Below are 17541 nucleotides of genomic sequence, written 5' to 3'. Positions count from 1 at the left end.
TTCACTGGAATTTGATGTGAGAAACCAACACAAAGTTGGAGATTATTTGCATTCAGTCTGCTTCACTTAACAGTTTGGAGAAGCAAGTTTCTCAGCAGAGACAGCTGTGGTACTGCTGATCCCTACAAATCAACTGTGCATCACTTATTACCGTATTTTCACGACTATAAGGCGCACTTAAACGTCTTTTTTTTCCCTCAAAATGTGCGGTGCGCCCTATGGTGCGGTGCGCCTTATGTGTGTTGTAACTGCACTTTTGAGACCACCTCATTGAGGAGATGATGAAAGAGTGGCTGAATGTAAGGAGACCAGGTGTTTTTTTTCCCACTCATCACCATCGCTGTTAATATGTAACTCCATGCGTGCCCATCTCACAGCTGATGTGAAAAACATGGGGAAACAAATTAACCCTGTGCTCGCTGTTCAACCGCTCGACATCGGTGTGAACCGGACCCAGCAGGTGCAGCAGAAGCAGCGAGTTTACATGCAAAGTTAATGGTTGACGCGCGTATAGGTGCAGCAAAAGGTCCTGCAGCGCGTTTTGAGCAGCAGGAGCGTTTAAGCATCTGCCAACGCGCTGCTGCTGCTCGAGATGGAAAAATTGAAGTTTTGCTGCTGGACACGCCGCATCAACCAATCAGAGAAGCTGATCTGGGAGCTGACAGCGAGACAGACACAGCGCTCTGATGACATGATATTAACGCAAATTGAAAAGGCTGGATGGATGAGGAGATGATGAAAGCGTGGCTGAGGGAGGTGTATGTGAGGAGACCAGGTGGTTTTTTCCACGCATCACCATCGCTGCGAGCCCATCTCACAGCCGATGTGAAAAAAAGGTGAATCAAATGAACGCTGTGCTCGCCGTTATCCCGGGGGTCTGACAAAGGAACTTCAACCGCTCGACATCGGTGTGAAGCGGCCGTTCAAAGTAAGGCTGCGAGCGGCGTGGGAGCGATGGATGACCGACGGAGACCACAGTTTCAGGATAAGTGGAAGGCAGCGCCGGGCAAGTTACGCCACCGTTAGCGGATGGATTGTAGATGCTTGGACTAACGTGTCTGCTGGCTCTGTCGTTCAAGCTTTTGCAAAAGCCGGCATTATTTCTGAGGAGCTGCGCTGCACGGAAAGTGACTCTGACAGCGATCAAGGGGAAATGGGCATGTCTGATTTAGCGCAGCTGTTTTATTCAGAAACAGAGGATGATGACTTTGATGGGTTTGATTAATACTTTGTAATAAATACATGAATAAAACACAATCATACTCAGTTTTGCTCCCGCTCTATTTTTCTACCTGAAAACTTAATTCAACAGCAGCCTCTGGGCGGGTCTCCTCCTCTTCACCGCGGCGGCTGGCAGGTGTTTTTTCATCTAAATAATCTAAATCTTGCAGCTATATTTGCTGTGATCAGTGGGAATAAAGTAGTTTTAATATGTTTTTAAGTGAGAAAGTCCACCTGAAAACTTAATAATTGCAATCAGTTCATCCAGATTATCTATTTCTGTCGGAGGCGCTCAGACCCCCACATACCAGCGGTGCACCGACAGAAATCCCTTCAACAGCAGCCTCTAGGCTGGGCAGCCTCCGGGTTCACGCGGTGGATGGCAGGTGTTTTTCATCTAAATAATTTAAACTGTAGGCACCCATAAAAGCGAACATATTCCGTCAGCAGGTTTCAGGATTTTAAGTTAATTTAGGAGTGACCACAGCGCTGTGTCATCTGCGATGTGTCTGTCTCACGGCCAGCTGCCAGGTTTGATTAATACTTTGTAATAAATACATGAATAAAGCACAGTCATACTCAGTTTTGCCCCCGCTGTATTTTTAAATACGCAGTAGAGGTATTTAAAGGTAGTAGAGGACATGTACCTGTATATGAAAAACGCGCCCTATAGTCCGGTGCGCCTTATGTGTGTGTTAAATACAGAAATGGGACACATAACTGAGAGTGCGCCTTTTAGTACGGTGCGCCTTATGGTCTTGAAAATACGGTATTACAGGGTTCCTACAGCATAAGGCAAGTTAAATTCAAGACTTTTTAAGACTTTAATGCCACTTGAAATAAAAATTTAAGACCAAATTTACAAGAAACACAAGAAAAACCTGCTTGCGACAACTTAACCCAAAGGTTTATTTTAACATAAACCACTGCACTAATGTTTTAAATTTTGAAAAGCTTCCCATACAGGAAGAAAGCTAAAAACACACAAATGACAGATATATTTGAACAATTATTTAACTGAATTCACAAACTTTGTTTTTTGCTGTTATTTTTTTTATTTTTATTATTTTCTTAGTATGTTTGATTTGGTGATAAGTGGAGGCGTTGCAGAGACAAGGGTGGAACTAAACTGAGAAATACCGGCTGTTTCTTGGTAACTCGATTTTGACGCTTTGTGTTTCGCGCTTCGCATGTGCGATTCCACTGCCTTAATTCCCATCGTTCCGAGCTTGAATGACTTCTTGCACAAAATCCACTGAGCCTCATGTATGTTCCCTGGTTTTAGCCATGGAGAAAACTCTCGGTTGGAGACAATTTTCATTACATTTACACTTGCTTATATTTCCCAGACAAAAAGTAAATGGCGCATCTCCCAAATGTCCCGGCCGCAACAACGCTTTTATTGGCTCCGCTATTGGGACAGACCCAATAATGGCGAGCCGTTATTTTTTTTTAATAAAAAAAAAAAAATTGTCAATTTTAATGTTTTATTTAGATTACAAAAATAAATCGTAATAAAAATGATCCTATTTATGATGTTTTAAAAATTAAGACCTACGAAAGACTGACATTTTAATACCAATTGAGGCCTTAAGTTTTATTTTGAAGAATTCAATGCCTATTAAGACTTTTTAAGGACCCGCGGGAACCCTGTATTAACAGATTTAGATTTACAGGTTTAACCTAAAACATATTTACAGTAAGTTAGGATGATCAAGACCCATATACAGGTCAATTTCTGTTCAATCTGGTTCAACTTGAGCTACAAAAATCTTGGAAATGAACTCATCTACAGGAACCAAATGAAATCTGCACTTCTTTGTCAAACATTTTGAAAACGATGAATCATTTCCTTTTCACCTCGCAATAATGCATCACTTTGTGTTGGTTTATCACATAAAACCCCGACAAAATACATTGCTTTTGGTTGTAATGTTCGGGTTAGGTAGGCAGAATAAAAACGTTCATATACTGCAGAAAACCAGAAGATGCATTAAACATACCAGTGTATCGTTACAAAGTCTGGCAGCTTTGTGAGAGGGACAGATCAAGACTTTTGCACAGCAGTGAAGGGTTAACGAATGCTCTAAGAAGGCTCCACATACCCAGCATGAGGACCACCTTCTTCAGTTCTCCCTGTTTGGCTGAGAGGTAAAGCTGCTTGGGGTGAAAACGCAGCTTCTTGGGTCTAACAGCAGAAACGAGAAAGAAGAGATGCATCAGATCATGTCTCTGTGGTGTAGATAGACACAACTCTACTGTGGACTGGCCTACTTTTCTGCATCAAGGGCGACCAGGACGCTCTCTAGAGTTTCTTTTGTTGTTCCCAGGGGGAGTGTAGGTGGTGCTGTGGTTCCAACTCCAGGCTGCAAAGATGATTGCCTGGATGACTCTGGAACAGCCGACTCGTTGATTTTCTCAACAGGGAGCGAACTGTCGGCTCTGCCGGTGACTTCAGCAACGGGAGCCAAACATGAAGAGCTGCAAAAAAAAGAAAAGGAGAAGAACTAAATGCTTAGCTTAGTTTTAAACAAGGATGGAAGCTTTGAAATGAAAGACGGCGATACAGCTGGAATCTCACCTGCCAGTAGTCGTGTCTGCTCGGCCCTCAGGGGCCCCCAGGGCGGATGGCCCCTTTGCCTGTGCTGGAGGAACGGTGGATGTGGTGTCGGCCTTGGCGATGGTGACTTCCTTGGCCTTGCCTGCCTCTTCTCCGCAGTGCGGACAGAAGCTTTGACCTTTAAGCATTGACGCACACGCTCGATGGAAACGGTGAGAGATGCTGACGTCCGGTTGGCATTCCATGAACGTCCCCTGCGCCAGAAAAACACAACCAGAGATTGTTCACTCCTTCACACACTGCAAAATATGATTTAAAGTGAGTTAATCTAAGAGGATTTGCCATCGATTTGGACTGGTAAATAACATAATCTCCAAATATGCCTTTAAAATAAGATATTAATTATTGTCCACCAGAAAAATGAAAAAGATTTAAATATACCAGACGTGTATGGAAGTAAATTTGTGCCGCTGGGATTTGAATTAAAAATGCCACTGAAATTTTAATGTTGTTTTTTTGTACTTACTGTTTCAGTGTTAAATATATTCAGAACACATTTTTGAAAAAATGTATTGTCATTATTTCTACACAGTTGAAATTTCATGTTATTTTCTCTTCAAGCTAAAAATTCACATTACTATTTCAAAGTGATTACATTTTCAATATTTATTTTTCAGTAAAATTTTTCAGTGTCAAAAAAATCTGCATATAAAAAAATTCAACCTTTCAAAATTCAAACTCAATATTTTCAGCCTCCTGAGATTCAACTGGCTCCATTTCACTGTCTTAAATTCGGCGTCTAAATTCAGTGACCCTTCCCTGAATTCTAACCCTTCCCTTTTTACACTGAATTTTAACGCCGAATTTAAGACAGTGAAATGGAGCCAGTTGAATCTCAGGAGGCTGAAAATATTGAGTTTGAATTTTAAAAGGTTGAATTTTTTTATATGCAGATTTTTTTTAACACTAAAAAATTAAGCTGAAAAATAAGTATTGAAAATGTAATGAATGAATGAGTGAATTTTTACCTTGAAGAGAAAATAACAAATGAAATTTCAGCTGTGTAGAGGTCTGGGGCAAAACATCCGTCTCTGTGTAGGTCAAAAATGTGTTCTGAATATATTTTAACACTTAAACAGTAAGTACAAACATACAACATTTAAATTTCAGTGGCATTTTTAATTCAAATCCCAGCGACACAGATTTACTTCCATAGACGTGTTAACAGAGTGTGAGAGCAGTGCAGCTCTTGTTCAGCAATGAGGTTTTGAGCAGGTAAGAACTTTTCCTACATAGTTAAGTTATTTATATAGTAAATTATATGTATATGTTGTTAAATGACCTATAAAATATCCTGTCTATGTCACATACAAGTCTGTGTTTCGACCATCTAAATAAAAAATCATATATTTTAGTTTGGTTTAATTGAGCGTACATGAATGAACAGCTTTAGGTTTTGTTTATCATTTTATAGAAAGCGCCTTCCTTCTGCTGGTAGATGATGTGTTTGCGAGAACTTTAACACTGCATGCTGTTTTCTTGTGTCATCCTGCCAAACAGGAGGATATATGCGTCTGAAATTAGAACCTCAACCTAAATTAGGGGGGAACCGTATAATATATGTATGTACATTTTAAACCTAATAAGAATTACTTAACTGCTTATTCCAGAATGCTGTGACAGTCGTAATGTTCGCGTAGCGCGCTCCCATGCCGCTTTGCTGCACTTACTTGTGTTATCCTTAATGGAGTTCTTTCTTTTCCTATTTTAAAAGGAAATCGTATTTATTTGGCAAACTGTTTTTAAAAATCGAAAATGCATTTATTATCAGAAAACATTACTTGTATTTTTTTTTGCACTGCAGGAAAAGTACAAGAGAAACTAAGGTGGGGAAAACTAAGCGGATTGGATTTAAATTTTGCAACTATTCGCATTTCTTAAGTTCTCTCTGAATCATCTCCTTGTTTGCTCTTCGTCTCCTTTTAACAGGAGATCTCCAATGCTGGATAAATGGATGAAAGAAGACGGGAAGAGACGGATAGACAGACTGGTGATTGGAGGATGAATGAAGAAATGGTCTAAACCAGTTTGAGGAATAAAAGTTTGGTGATGCACCTTTTCCCAATCTGTTCAGACCACTGAAATAAATAAGAAATGACCTTCCAGCCTCTTCCACGTAGAGCAGGAACTGCTGGGACCCAGGACTCACCGCTCTGCAGAAGAAGCCACAGCCGGGGCAGCACTGGTGCTTCACCATGCCGCTGCGGTGGTCCTCGCATAGAACCAGTAGCTGAACAGAGTTGGACGGACGCATCATCTCGTGCTTCAGGACGGCACTTTGGCAGCGGGTTAACTGCCCGTCCACGCTCTCTGTGGCCATGCACTTCCTGTCTGCCAGGATGAGAATCTCTCTGCTCTTTGGAGTCTCCATTCGGCAGCTGCAGAGCGGAAGCTCCTGAGCCTCCTCGATCGCTGACCCCGAAGGCTCTGAAGAGACAAAACAATTCACCTCCTGAAAAATGTTTGGATAAACCTAGATAACATTCCAAGCACTGCACATAAATCAAACGGTTTGGTTCTGAATACATCAAAGCTGAATATCCAACCAGTTTATCATAAGGATCTTAATTTTTGTTAAACTAGGAAGCTCTGTTCTGTCTGTGAGAAACAAAGTCACAGGACTTTATGCTGTTGCCATCTTTCCAAAGACACCCAGGAAGATGAGAAGCTAAATCCAAGAAATAAAACTTGATGCTCAATAAAGACCGCATTAGTGACATTCTGCAGCCCATGGAAATAATAGGTCAGGGCAAAACCTAAAAAAACTGAAAGATGCAGACTGTTTTTAAAAAACCTCCACCCAATAAGTGAAACATCCCTTCCACCTGAGTAAAAAAACAATCAGGAGTAAACTGCTAGTTCGCCTTTCTTTTATCTTTCACCTTCACCTCATGACGCTTGAATTTCTATATGTCTATAAAAAGAAAATCTGTGTGTTTTTTGCCTTAGGAGCTGACAAATTAATATTGTTATTGCACCTAAAATAAAGCAGATTTAAAACTATGAATAAGAACATAAAATTGTCGGGTATCAGTCGTACCAGAAAAGAATGCTTGCCAAAGGTTCCTATGCCTGCATGAACGTGTAATAACTGGCAGTGAGGAAATGCAAATGCTTTCCTTAGCTGTTTGAGCAAAGCGAAAGGTTTGTTCTATATTTTAAACAACAGAAATTAAGGGTTTAAATTAGTGTTAGTGTATCAGTAAGCCCTTCAACGTCTGCTGGTTTGGGTTCTTTCTGGATCCTGTTTCCAATGTCTGATACCCACCAAAAAAAAAGGATAAAGAACTAACCCTAAAATGCAATAAAAGGTAACAGTCCTTTAAATAAGGGAAGAAGGAGGGATAGAGAGGTAGAAAAACAAGAATTGGGGACACAATGAAGAATGAGTTATCAGTAGGACACAAATGATGAACGAAAGACGAGAAAGGATACAGGCAAAAAAAGGAAGGAAGAACTTAGTGGGATGGAGGAAAAGGAAGAGCGATTGGGCAAAAATAAGGAAGGACATCTCAGAGGAAGGAGGATTAGAAGGTAGGAAAGGAGGAATTACACATGTTAGGAAAGAAGGCCTTAAGGCAGATAAAAAGAAGGTATGAAAAGCAGAGAGAGAGAAAAAAGGTAAATGGGAAACGAGGGATCAAGGAAGGAAGATGACAAGTGAGGGAAAAAAACAGACACGGAAGAAGAGACGCAAGAAAAAAGCAGCAAACAAGAAGAGGAAGAACAAGAAAGGAAAAAGTGATGGAAGATGAGAAGGAATGAAAGGAAATAAAGAAGAAAACAACATTAAGAGAGGAAAGAGAAGGGTTAAAGGTAGCATAGATAAAAAGAAATGGAGGACTATAAGGAGAGCAGATGGAAGAAAATGGAAAAACCAAATCAAGAAAGAAAGGAACGATAACAACGAATAAAGGATAGAGCATGCTGATTATGTGTATAGGAAATAAAGTCTGGACACAAATACTTTTTCTGACAGAAGTCTCTTCATTTTCTGTCCTACTCACTACAATAAGGTTTATGGAAACTTGCTTAGTGAGGCAGGAGATGTTTATTATATATAACAGATGTTTAGTTTAGGCTTAACAGATTAATATTAACAAAGAGACCAAACAAAACACATAGAAGCTAAAAGAAAGAATTATTGCAATAAATTGGACTCGCACAGGAGCTCTGCTGCTTCCAACAAAATACCAGGATGAAGCACATTTCAGCAGAGTGTGGTCTGGCTCTGAGCTCACCTTTACTGTCTGAAGACTTGCTGAGGTCGACACCCTCTGATGGAAGGATCTGTGTGTATTCCTGACTGGAGGTCTGGGGCAAAACATCCGTCTCTGGTTCTAAGAACAGGATCGACACATAAAACATCGCTTTATACAAAAGTCATAATTAGTTTATTAAAGAGTTGTCCAAAGTGCTTTACAATTCAGTCTAGTTAACTGACTAAACAGCAAAAAGAGCAAGGAAACACAACAATACGTTTAAAGTCGCAGGGAAGCGGCCGTTCCAACTGTTGCATTTCCGAATTCTCCCGAGTGCTGCCCGACTTTACACGAGTGAATAAAGTTAATGTGATTGGTTGATTATCAAGAGGGTGGGATTGCTGTGGCGGAAGGTTCCCAAACAGGTTTGGCTGTGACCGGTGTCTCGGATGCACCTTGCTAACCAGTTAGCAACATAGTGCTAGCAGGTTCCCAGTGGGGAATTCCATTGGGACCAAGTAGCACTTAGCAACAACACTGTGAAGGATCACTATGGACAGCAGAAACATGCAAGAGGAGGAGAGTTTTGTGTCGGAGGTCGTGGATGAGTCTCCTCGGTCATCCATTTTTTATTTAGAGAAGGAAAGCGGGGATGAAGTTGTTGTGGAAGAGGACGCCAGGAGCTTGGTTTGGTGTAGAAGGCTTCCAGTCGTACATGTTTGAGCCCTTGCCTCGCAACGCTGCCAGTTCTGTTAGCTCTACGCCTGCTGAAGACACAGACGTCCATCCCCGTGAGCACTGGGACGGAACTCAATGGGAAAGGAAAGGATTCTGATTTCAACCATTGCATATATTAGCTGTAACATATGACTCAAGATGCAATGACCGAAAAAATGTGATTGACAGATGACCGTTAATATATGATTGGCTGAATTTAGGTGCACAGGCTGACGTATAACTAACTGGCCTGCATAAAATAATGAAAAAAAAAAAAACACAGATTTTCCAGATAGGATTTTTTTTTTAAAAAGAAATTTTCTTAATTTTGGGACAATATCGTCTGATAAAGAGTACATTAATATGCATGTTTAAGCCAGAATGATTTGACATTTAAATATGACTTCCCCACGGCTTTAAAAGAGTGGTAAGGGTAAAATAATTAAAGAAATATATTGCACAACTTTTAGCCTTAAAAAAATCAATAACTCTGTTAGACCCAAATGTCAAAGAATAAAAGATGGGATTTGATCACAGCTCTCATTCGTCTGTATTAGTTTGGGTCTAGTGAACATCTAAGAGAGGCTGGCTGGTTTGGCACTAGATGGAGGGTAGCTATTAAGAAGATCAGGTTATGATATTATGACAAGCAAACCTTATAAAATGGCGAGCTGTAAAATCTTAAAATCTTTCCTAAACAAACAAAAAGCAAGTGGAGAGAATATATATATATATATATATATATATATATATATATATATATATATATATATATATATATATATATATATATATATATATATATATATAGAGAGAGAGAGAGAGAGAGAGAGAGAGAGAGAGAGAGAGAGAGAGAGAGAGAGAGAGAGAGAGAGAGAGAGAGAGAGAGAGAGAGAGAGAGAGAGAGAGAGAGAGAGAGAGAGAGAGAGAGAAAAGTTAATAACAAAAAACAGATTTTTTTCTGTTTTGTTTTGGACTATCATGGCCTCTCGTCATTGTGACACTATCACAATGACGATGCTGTATGCGTTCAATTCAGTTGTATTAAATTAATAAAGTCAGCTGTTCTTCTGCACAATCCCCCAGAGCCTCATAAAACTCACTACTCCAAGCCTAAAGGAAAGTAAAAAAGAGAAAACAAAAAAAATCATATGCCCATTGTCTGTTTTCTTATAATATTTAAAAAAGTAGAGAAATGTCAAACGGTATGATTTATCTAAACCAACATTCAAACTGTGTTGATAAATCACCTTTGGGGGTCATCCTTCTTTTCCTCTGCCTGGACGGTCTCAACCATGCGCTGTCTACTTTTGATTTCTTTTTCAGCTTCTTCTTCAGGCTGGACTCGAAGCTCTAAGATCATAACAGAAACAGAAACCAAGAACAAGGTATTTTTCATGCACTCTTTTTCTCTGTGCTCATTAAATATCGTTCTAGAGGAGACTTGAATCATGGCAGGTTAGGAAGATCAATGATTCTGAGGAACATCGTACCAAATCAGACTCTGTGCCCTCCTCCTCCCCTTCTTCTGCTTCAGAGTCTTCAGATTCATGCTCATCTTTCGCCTCAAAACAAGGAAAAACAGACAACCTCAGCATCAACATCTACTGAAGGGGTAATAAGATGTTATTAACTAGGCTTGTTCTTCTGAAATATTGGAAAGTCATTTTGTCCTTCCTACCTGATCGGCGGATTCAGAGGTGTCTTTATCAGCTGGGAGGGCTTGTTCTGCAGGCTGTTGTCTCATCTCCTCTTCAGACTCCATCTCCTCAGACTCATCCTCCTCGGATGCATTCACCACTTTCTCCCCATTTATGTTAGTCGCCTCACTTTTCTGGAAGATAGGAGATTTATTCGAAGGTTCCTTAAGAAAATTTAAAAAACAAATATCGAATTAAAAAAAATGTAATATCAGAAATAATTTCAGTGATTCTTTACCTTCACCTATAATGAACATGCGAGGAGCTGCATGGCTAACAAATGAAGACATTTTGGACATTGAGATGGTATCCCCCCTGGTTAACAGTGATACCAGAGGCATGTTGTTTGTTTTTCTCCAGTAAGCTGCTGTTCATTATGACCAGTTATCTCTACCTTTCTCTCTTATCTGTCCAAATGTCTTATGGTTTATACAGAATTTTTCTTTTTACAGGGTTCCTACAGCATAAGGCAAGTTAAATTCAAGACTTTTTAAGACTTTTTAATGCCACTTGAAATAATAATTTAAGGCCAAATTCACAAGAAACACAAGGAAAACCTGCTTGCGACAACTTAACCCAAAGGTTTATTTTAACATAAACCACTGCACTAACGTTTCAGATCTTGAAAAGCTTCCCATACAGGAAGAAAGCTAAAAACACACAAATGACAGATATATTTTAACAATTATTTAACTGAATTCACAAACTTTGTTTTAGCAGGGAACAAAACAAATCAGTTTTAAAGCCACAACAGAACCAGTGCTAAGTCTTTTTTGCAGCTATTTTTCTTTGTATCGTTTTCTTAGTATGTTTGATTTGGTGATAAGTGGAGGCGTTGCAGAGACAAGGGTGGAACTAAACTGAGAAATACCGGCTGTTTCTCGGTAACTCGATTTTGACGCTTTGTGTTTCGCGTTTCGCATGTGTGACTCCACTGCCTTAATTCCCATCGTTCCAAGCTTGAATGACTTCTTGCACAAAATACACCGTGCCTCATGTATGTTCCCTGGTACTCGTTTTAGCCATCTCCCAAATGTCCCGGCCGCAACAACGCTTTTATTGGTTTCGCTATCGGGACCAATCAGGACGGAGCAGTTATTTAAAAAAAAAAAATAAAAATTGTCAAATTTAATGTTTTATTTAGATTACAAAAAATTATTGTAATAAAAATTATCCTATTTATGATGTTTTAAAAATTAAGACCTACGAAAGACTAATTTAAGACATTTTAATACCAATTAAGGCCTTAGTTTTATTTTGAAGAATTCAATGCCTTTTAAGACTTTTTAAGGACCCGCGGGAAACCTGTTTTAAACCAATTCTTTACACTATTTTAGAGAGAAAAGGCAAATTTCAACCCATTCAAACAAGCTTTTTGGCTTGGTCTATTTTTGTCTTCTCATAAACCTAAATGTTTAACATAATACTTAAGAACAGGTGCATTCAAATCCAGTTCTCAAGACAGGGAATCTGACAACTGTTAGAGGTTTCTCTGCCTTCAACACCTAATTCGGGTGATTTCAGTTCATGAAAAGCCTGTTAAGGTTGGTTTATGCTTGATGCATCTACCTTCAGAGTAGATGCCCAGCATTTTATGCTCTTCCGCTTTTCCCTGCCGTACCAAATATTCTAGTAGGCTCTAGGGGGCAGTGTAGCACACAGACTGCCAGCTTACAACACTGGAATACAGGTAGAAGTAGAAAACAGTTTCAAGCGTTTTTACTTCCCCTAAGTGTCGTTCAAGAGTGATATTTATTCACCATCTGTTTATTGTGATATTTACTCGCCACAGGACACCAGCGCTCCGGTACTAGCATTGATTAGCCCTCCAATAGTCAGAGCTTCAGTTTTTTTGTTGTTTTGTTTTTGTTGTTTTTTATTTCGCTGAGCACTGCAGATTTTGGACTTAGGATAAATTTGCAGAAAAAAAATCTGAATTTGGTAAAGATCTGATTTTGACATGTGAATGAGTGTTTCTTTTTTTTGCCAAATAAACAGCAGAAGCAGCGCACCTCACCACTAGGGGGAGTCATCAAGTGTTTTTAAAAGGGAAAATAAAGCAGGGCTGCAGAGCTACGCCAGCTTAGTCCAAATGGACTAATGGTTTAAATATTGTTAAAGAATACAAGGAATTAAACAGCACTCTCTCTCTCTAAAGGGCTGGTTATACTCACCCCAGCAGTGTGTCGCAGTCAGCTTGTCATGGGTATTTTTGATTCATGCCCAGTATTGAAGCGTGGTCGCCGCTATGTTATTCCACGCCACAATGCAAGAGGGACAATCAAGAACTAGCTGTGGGTCTAGATAAGGCCGAGGGGGTGAGGAAGTGGGGGAACGTTTGTGTGACAACGAAGGGATATGAGGTCGAAAAAGCAGGGATCCAGGTGGAAAAAGGGTTCCAGGGTTCTCGCGCACTCTGCAGAGTGTCTGCAGAAGGGATGGGGGCACATTTGCGTTCACTGCGACACACGCAGACGACCTGGTTTCTGAGGATAAATCAGCCTGAAGAGTCTGGTCCCATATTTTATAAGGCGAGTTTGCTGCTATTTTTACTTGCTGCTACTTTTAGTATTTGCATGATTTTCACTTTTGGTTCCGTATGCTGTCTGTGATTACAGCATTCATCTTTAATAGCATTTTCCTATTTAATTTTTTTTCTGTGTGTGTGAGTGTCTTTTGAAGTTTGCATTGCTCATGTTACTTTTTTGAACTATAGAAGCGGATCACTGTACCATTTTAAAGGTATAGTTGAGGGGCTCGCTTCTGTCAGGGAGCCCCAGGGCAGCTGTGGCTACAATGTAGCTTGCCACCATCAGTGTGTGAGTGTGTGTGTGAATGGGTGAATGAATGTAGTGTAAAGCGTTTTGGTCAAGTCTCCTGACTTGAAAAAAGGCGCTATATAAGTACATGCCATTTACCATTTTCGCAATTTTTGGAAAAAACCCACCCTCTCTACTTTAAAAAAGAAAAAATGTACATGTACAACCCTGTACCCGCTCCCGTGCACGCTCTGTTTTAAAGTTGCTGTTTACATCGCTCACACAAGCTTAATTGCCAAAGTAAGATTTGCAATTTTTCCAAGATGTCAGACTCACCCTCGGTAAATGAAAACGGGGACGAACACATAGGATGGCCTTACATAAACATTATCACCAGAATGATTGACAATTAGGAGGACCACTTATTTTGATGATCCACACAGAGAAAAAAAACATCCTCCAATATACCTTTAAGAATCAGTACTATTTAAGTTATGTCTTGATATGCTAACTAAAGAAGCTAATTAAGAAGTTTGATATGCTAATTAAAGAAGCTGCACAATCATCTTATCTTGACTATACTGCTTTTCTTAGTTCAATTAAAGCCATATATGGACAATTTTTTATGTAAACTACAGAAAGAGATGTTTTTTCAAACAAGGATGTCAGACCTGTTGGGTCTTTGTTGACTGTTGTAGCTGTGTAAACATTTCCAGCATGGTTCTCTGCTTTAGCACTTTGGTTTTCTTCTTGGGAACCAGGCTGTATGTTCCCATCCTCCTCTTCTTCTTACGGGATGAAAGGCCTAATGAGTAGGGTCCTGGTTCAGAGAAAAGGGAACATTCCAAATATCATCAGGCACCAATGGTTTCCATCAGAACGTCAGTCGTTGGGCTCGGTCCTACCTAGGGGAAACTTAGCAGGAGCTGAAGAAGCCGAGGGAGCTGCAGGCTCTGTGGGAGCTGCTGGTGAAACTGATGAAGCAGTGTGCGCTGAAGCTGGCGTTTCTGGTGGACTCTGAGGTAGATGGTTCGACGCAGGCGACGGCTGAGAGGATTTCTGCACATCTGGTGCGACTGGAGACTCCAACTTGGCACTGTTTGCTTGTTTCAACTCCCTGTTAATAAGCTACAGGTGACAAAAACAATGAAATGTTAGAAGCACTGCAACATGGTGAGGTTTAAAGTCTGTTCGTTACAGCTAACCGATAAGCTTTTTTATCCCAAGATTCCTTCATGTCACACTGATTTACCTTTTATTTTTTATTTCATTCTTCAACATCCGTATTTATTTAAACACAACAAATCAGGGTAGATTTCACCAAGATGCAACTAAATGTTTAAGACCCATAATCCAAAGAAAGAAAAGATGGCTGGATGATTGTCCTGAGGACCTATCAGGGCTGTAGCCTGAGCTTTTTTACCCTGAGCATGATTGCTCACAAAGTTAGGGGCAAATTAGCGGCACTATGAACTTTCTTAAATAGCAGCATTTTTTAAATTTAAATAACATGGGAAATAATAACTTATGTTTCATGAGTTTTTCCAACGGGGCTTTCCAGTCACCAAACGCCAAACTACCTGCCTGTTTCTTTGCTGCTCTTTCCTATGAAAGGTTGTCCTCAAAATCAAGCCAAAGGAAGAGTTTGATCCAATCAGATCTAAACAAAGAATTAGCTTGTAAGCAAGCTGTTATTTTTTTAAAGGCTGCCAGCTAAAGTGCGGTGCCAGAGGAGCAGTCTGGCATTAAGGGTTTGGCTCAAGGACCCAAAATGGCAACCTGTGGGGCTTGAACTTAGAACCTCAGGATTCAAAGCTCTATGCAGTAACCACTAGGGCACCACCTCCTCGATGTTAGCTGACATCTCCCATTGAAAATGGAAATAAAGACCCCTTCTTTTCAGCTAAATAATAATTTATGCGGATTTTACCTTTACCTTTGTCATATGCCTTTTATTGCATTTTCCATAAGACCAGTCATAATAATGAAGCCATAACAATTAGATTTGTGTTTTCCTCTGATAAAGACGCATATCAAAATAAGGGATGTTAAAAAAAAGATAATGATGCAATCACATTTCATTATCATAGGTACATCAACATTAGGAGACAGATCATGATTAAAAATACTCCAAAAACATAAAAAACCAGCATAAACTTTAAAAACATTTTGTAGTGTACCAGAAGGTTATTTTAACCTGATCTGAAACTAAATCAATTTCATGTCAAATTCATCTTAAAGACAGTTACCAAAGGCACATAGTGGATGAGGTTATGTATGTATGCAATAAATGCAGGGAGGATCTATTTTAGTGCCACAGGTTCAAAGAAAATAAATATGAAATATATAATATGTACATCAAAATTTTTAATACAGAGGGGACATGTGGAAGCGTAGCACATTTGCACAATTCATGTTCAATGGGGAAACTATAGCTACAGTGTTTGGAAGAGGGAGGGGCTTACTCACTCACTACTCACTGAAGGCACTAAACTATCAGATATCACTGCATCTGTTGTCACCAAAGTCTGCAACAAGATGGGAAATGGTAGAAATAAAGTCAATGAGCTGGCAACATTGTGCTCATCTGCCTCGGTGAGCTGTTTTCCCAGCGACGGGCTGTTTCATCATCCTACCTCCAGAATGACCCCCGCTGTATCCTCGGAGGGTCTACTGCTGAGTTTAAAAGACAGTTTTCGCAGCCCTTAAAAGTCCAGGCATCAACATATTTCCATCGTAGTCTTAATGTACATAGTGGAAGTTTGGATGAGTCCAACGGCGAACCAGCTCCAGGGCGGAGAGAGGATACGGCTGACCGAGGCTAGCTAGGCTTACTGTGGAGGATCTAAGGAGCACGGTGAAAGATTGAAAAAGTACGCAGAGGAAACAGAACACTGAGGGTGGGGGAGAGGCTACTCCTTCCCGGAAGTTAGACAGGATTACGTTTAAGGAGACTGCCAGGGAAAATGAGCAGCTAGGCTACGGCTAGCCAAGGCTAACCCTTAAAAACTAAGTGCTGGAGTTGGATAAATGTCAGCTGGTGGTCAGAGAATGCTGCGGGCATACTGCTGGTTGGTGTCTAGTCTGGAGGTAGGATGATGAAACAGTCCTTCTAGGGATAAATTAAAAAATGTTTTTTTCAAAGCCACCTACAAAGCTCTTAAGATAATAGTCCATTTCATCCGTTGTCAACATAACTTTTTTCTATCTTTTATTCTGATTAATAAAAAGCTAATATCTGTTGCCCCCTAAACTAAAATAATCGTCAGTTCAGGATCAGCGTCATCTCCTATAATTGTGATACCCAATAAAATATTGATGTACATGAGAGAGCAGCTGAAGAAAACCTATGCCGCAATTTGGTTGTAATATGTGTCAAACGGCAAAAGAGATACGGTGGCAAAATAAAACCAACTAATTTGGGGAATATACAGAAAAAAAAAAAAACTCTAAATCCCAGGGTCAACCAGTCAGCTTTGTTCATTTGGAAAGAGACAGTGCATGCATAGCAAGTGGAGAAAACTAAGACATACACAATCAAATTAGTTTAAAAAAAAAAACTCTGAGCTTCAGAAAGCTTCAGAAAAAAAAAAAAACTTGGGCAAACTAGACAAAACGCTCTTTGATAATTACCTTTCACAGCCTCACCCATTTATGAACCATTATGCAACTTTGGCTGTGTCTGAACATCCGCCCTAATCACTATGCAGGGCATTATACAGTGATTATGCTTTTTTAGATGATGTCTAGTGGATGAAAAAGTAATGGATTCCAATTTTCCCCACAATGCACCTTGAAAAGTAGTGATCCTCAATGCTCATTTGATGAACAGATATATCCCAGATCACTTTGCAAGAGCTCTCCTCACAAAGCATCATGGGATTTGTTGCAGGCAGAAAGAACAAAGAGGGCACAGGCACCATGCGGAGTTAAGTGGCCAACAGTGAGGGAAACGTGTTGATCATCTGTCCGAACAGTCAGTTAACCGAGTTCACTATCAAGTCCCTGCTTGATATAGTGATTGAGGGATTTAGGGGTCAGGGCGGACATTCGGACACAGCCTTTGTTGTGGCCATTTTTTTAAATTTATTTAAAAAGTACTTTCCATTAAAATTGTTTTGGTGTATGGTGCACAGGCTGGTGCTTCTTTGTATTTTGATTGAGAGCTGGCTCGGCTCTGCAGCTATACTTATTTTCCCTTTTAAAAAAGGTGTTGAATATTCCAATTGTTCTTCTTTACTTTTAACCCAGTCAAATGCACAAAATGTTTTAATTTTGGGGTGAAGAAAAAAAAAAAAAAAGCATCTTTCAGATTTGGAAAA

At 39.9% G+C, this 17541-nt stretch overlaps 1 protein-coding gene across 3 annotated transcripts in view; it reads right to left on the bottom strand.

The window, feature by feature from the left end:
- The window catches only part of ehmt1b (euchromatic histone-lysine N-methyltransferase 1b), a 63553-nt gene that overhangs the window by 14189 nt on the left and 31823 nt on the right, over positions 1–17541 (bottom strand). For all 3 annotated transcript variants that reach the window (XM_038287616.1, XM_038287614.1, XM_038287615.1), the window contains exons 4-13: positions 14125–14347; positions 13891–14039; positions 10442–10594; positions 10254–10325; positions 10011–10113; positions 8083–8181; positions 5991–6268; positions 3803–4035; positions 3496–3702; positions 3327–3409 (exon numbers count right to left, since the gene is read on the bottom strand). In XM_038287616.1, coding sequence (XP_038143544.1) covers positions 3327–3409; positions 3496–3702; positions 3803–4035; positions 5991–6268; positions 8083–8181; positions 10011–10113; positions 10254–10325; positions 10442–10594; positions 13891–14039; positions 14125–14347 — 1600 coding nt within the window. The remainder of the gene's footprint in view (positions 1–3326; positions 3410–3495; positions 3703–3802; positions 4036–5990; positions 6269–8082; positions 8182–10010; positions 10114–10253; positions 10326–10441; positions 10595–13890; positions 14040–14124; positions 14348–17541) is intronic.

The sequence above is a fragment of the Cyprinodon tularosa genome, unplaced genomic scaffold, assembly GCF_016077235.1.
Source record: "Cyprinodon tularosa strain WSP-4 unplaced genomic scaffold, ASM1607723v1 ctg241, whole genome shotgun sequence".
NCBI classification, from domain to species: Eukaryota; Metazoa; Chordata; class Actinopteri; order Cyprinodontiformes; family Cyprinodontidae; genus Cyprinodon; species Cyprinodon tularosa.
Note: the sequence above shows the minus strand (reverse complement) of the source record. Positions and strands in the feature narration are given on the sequence as shown.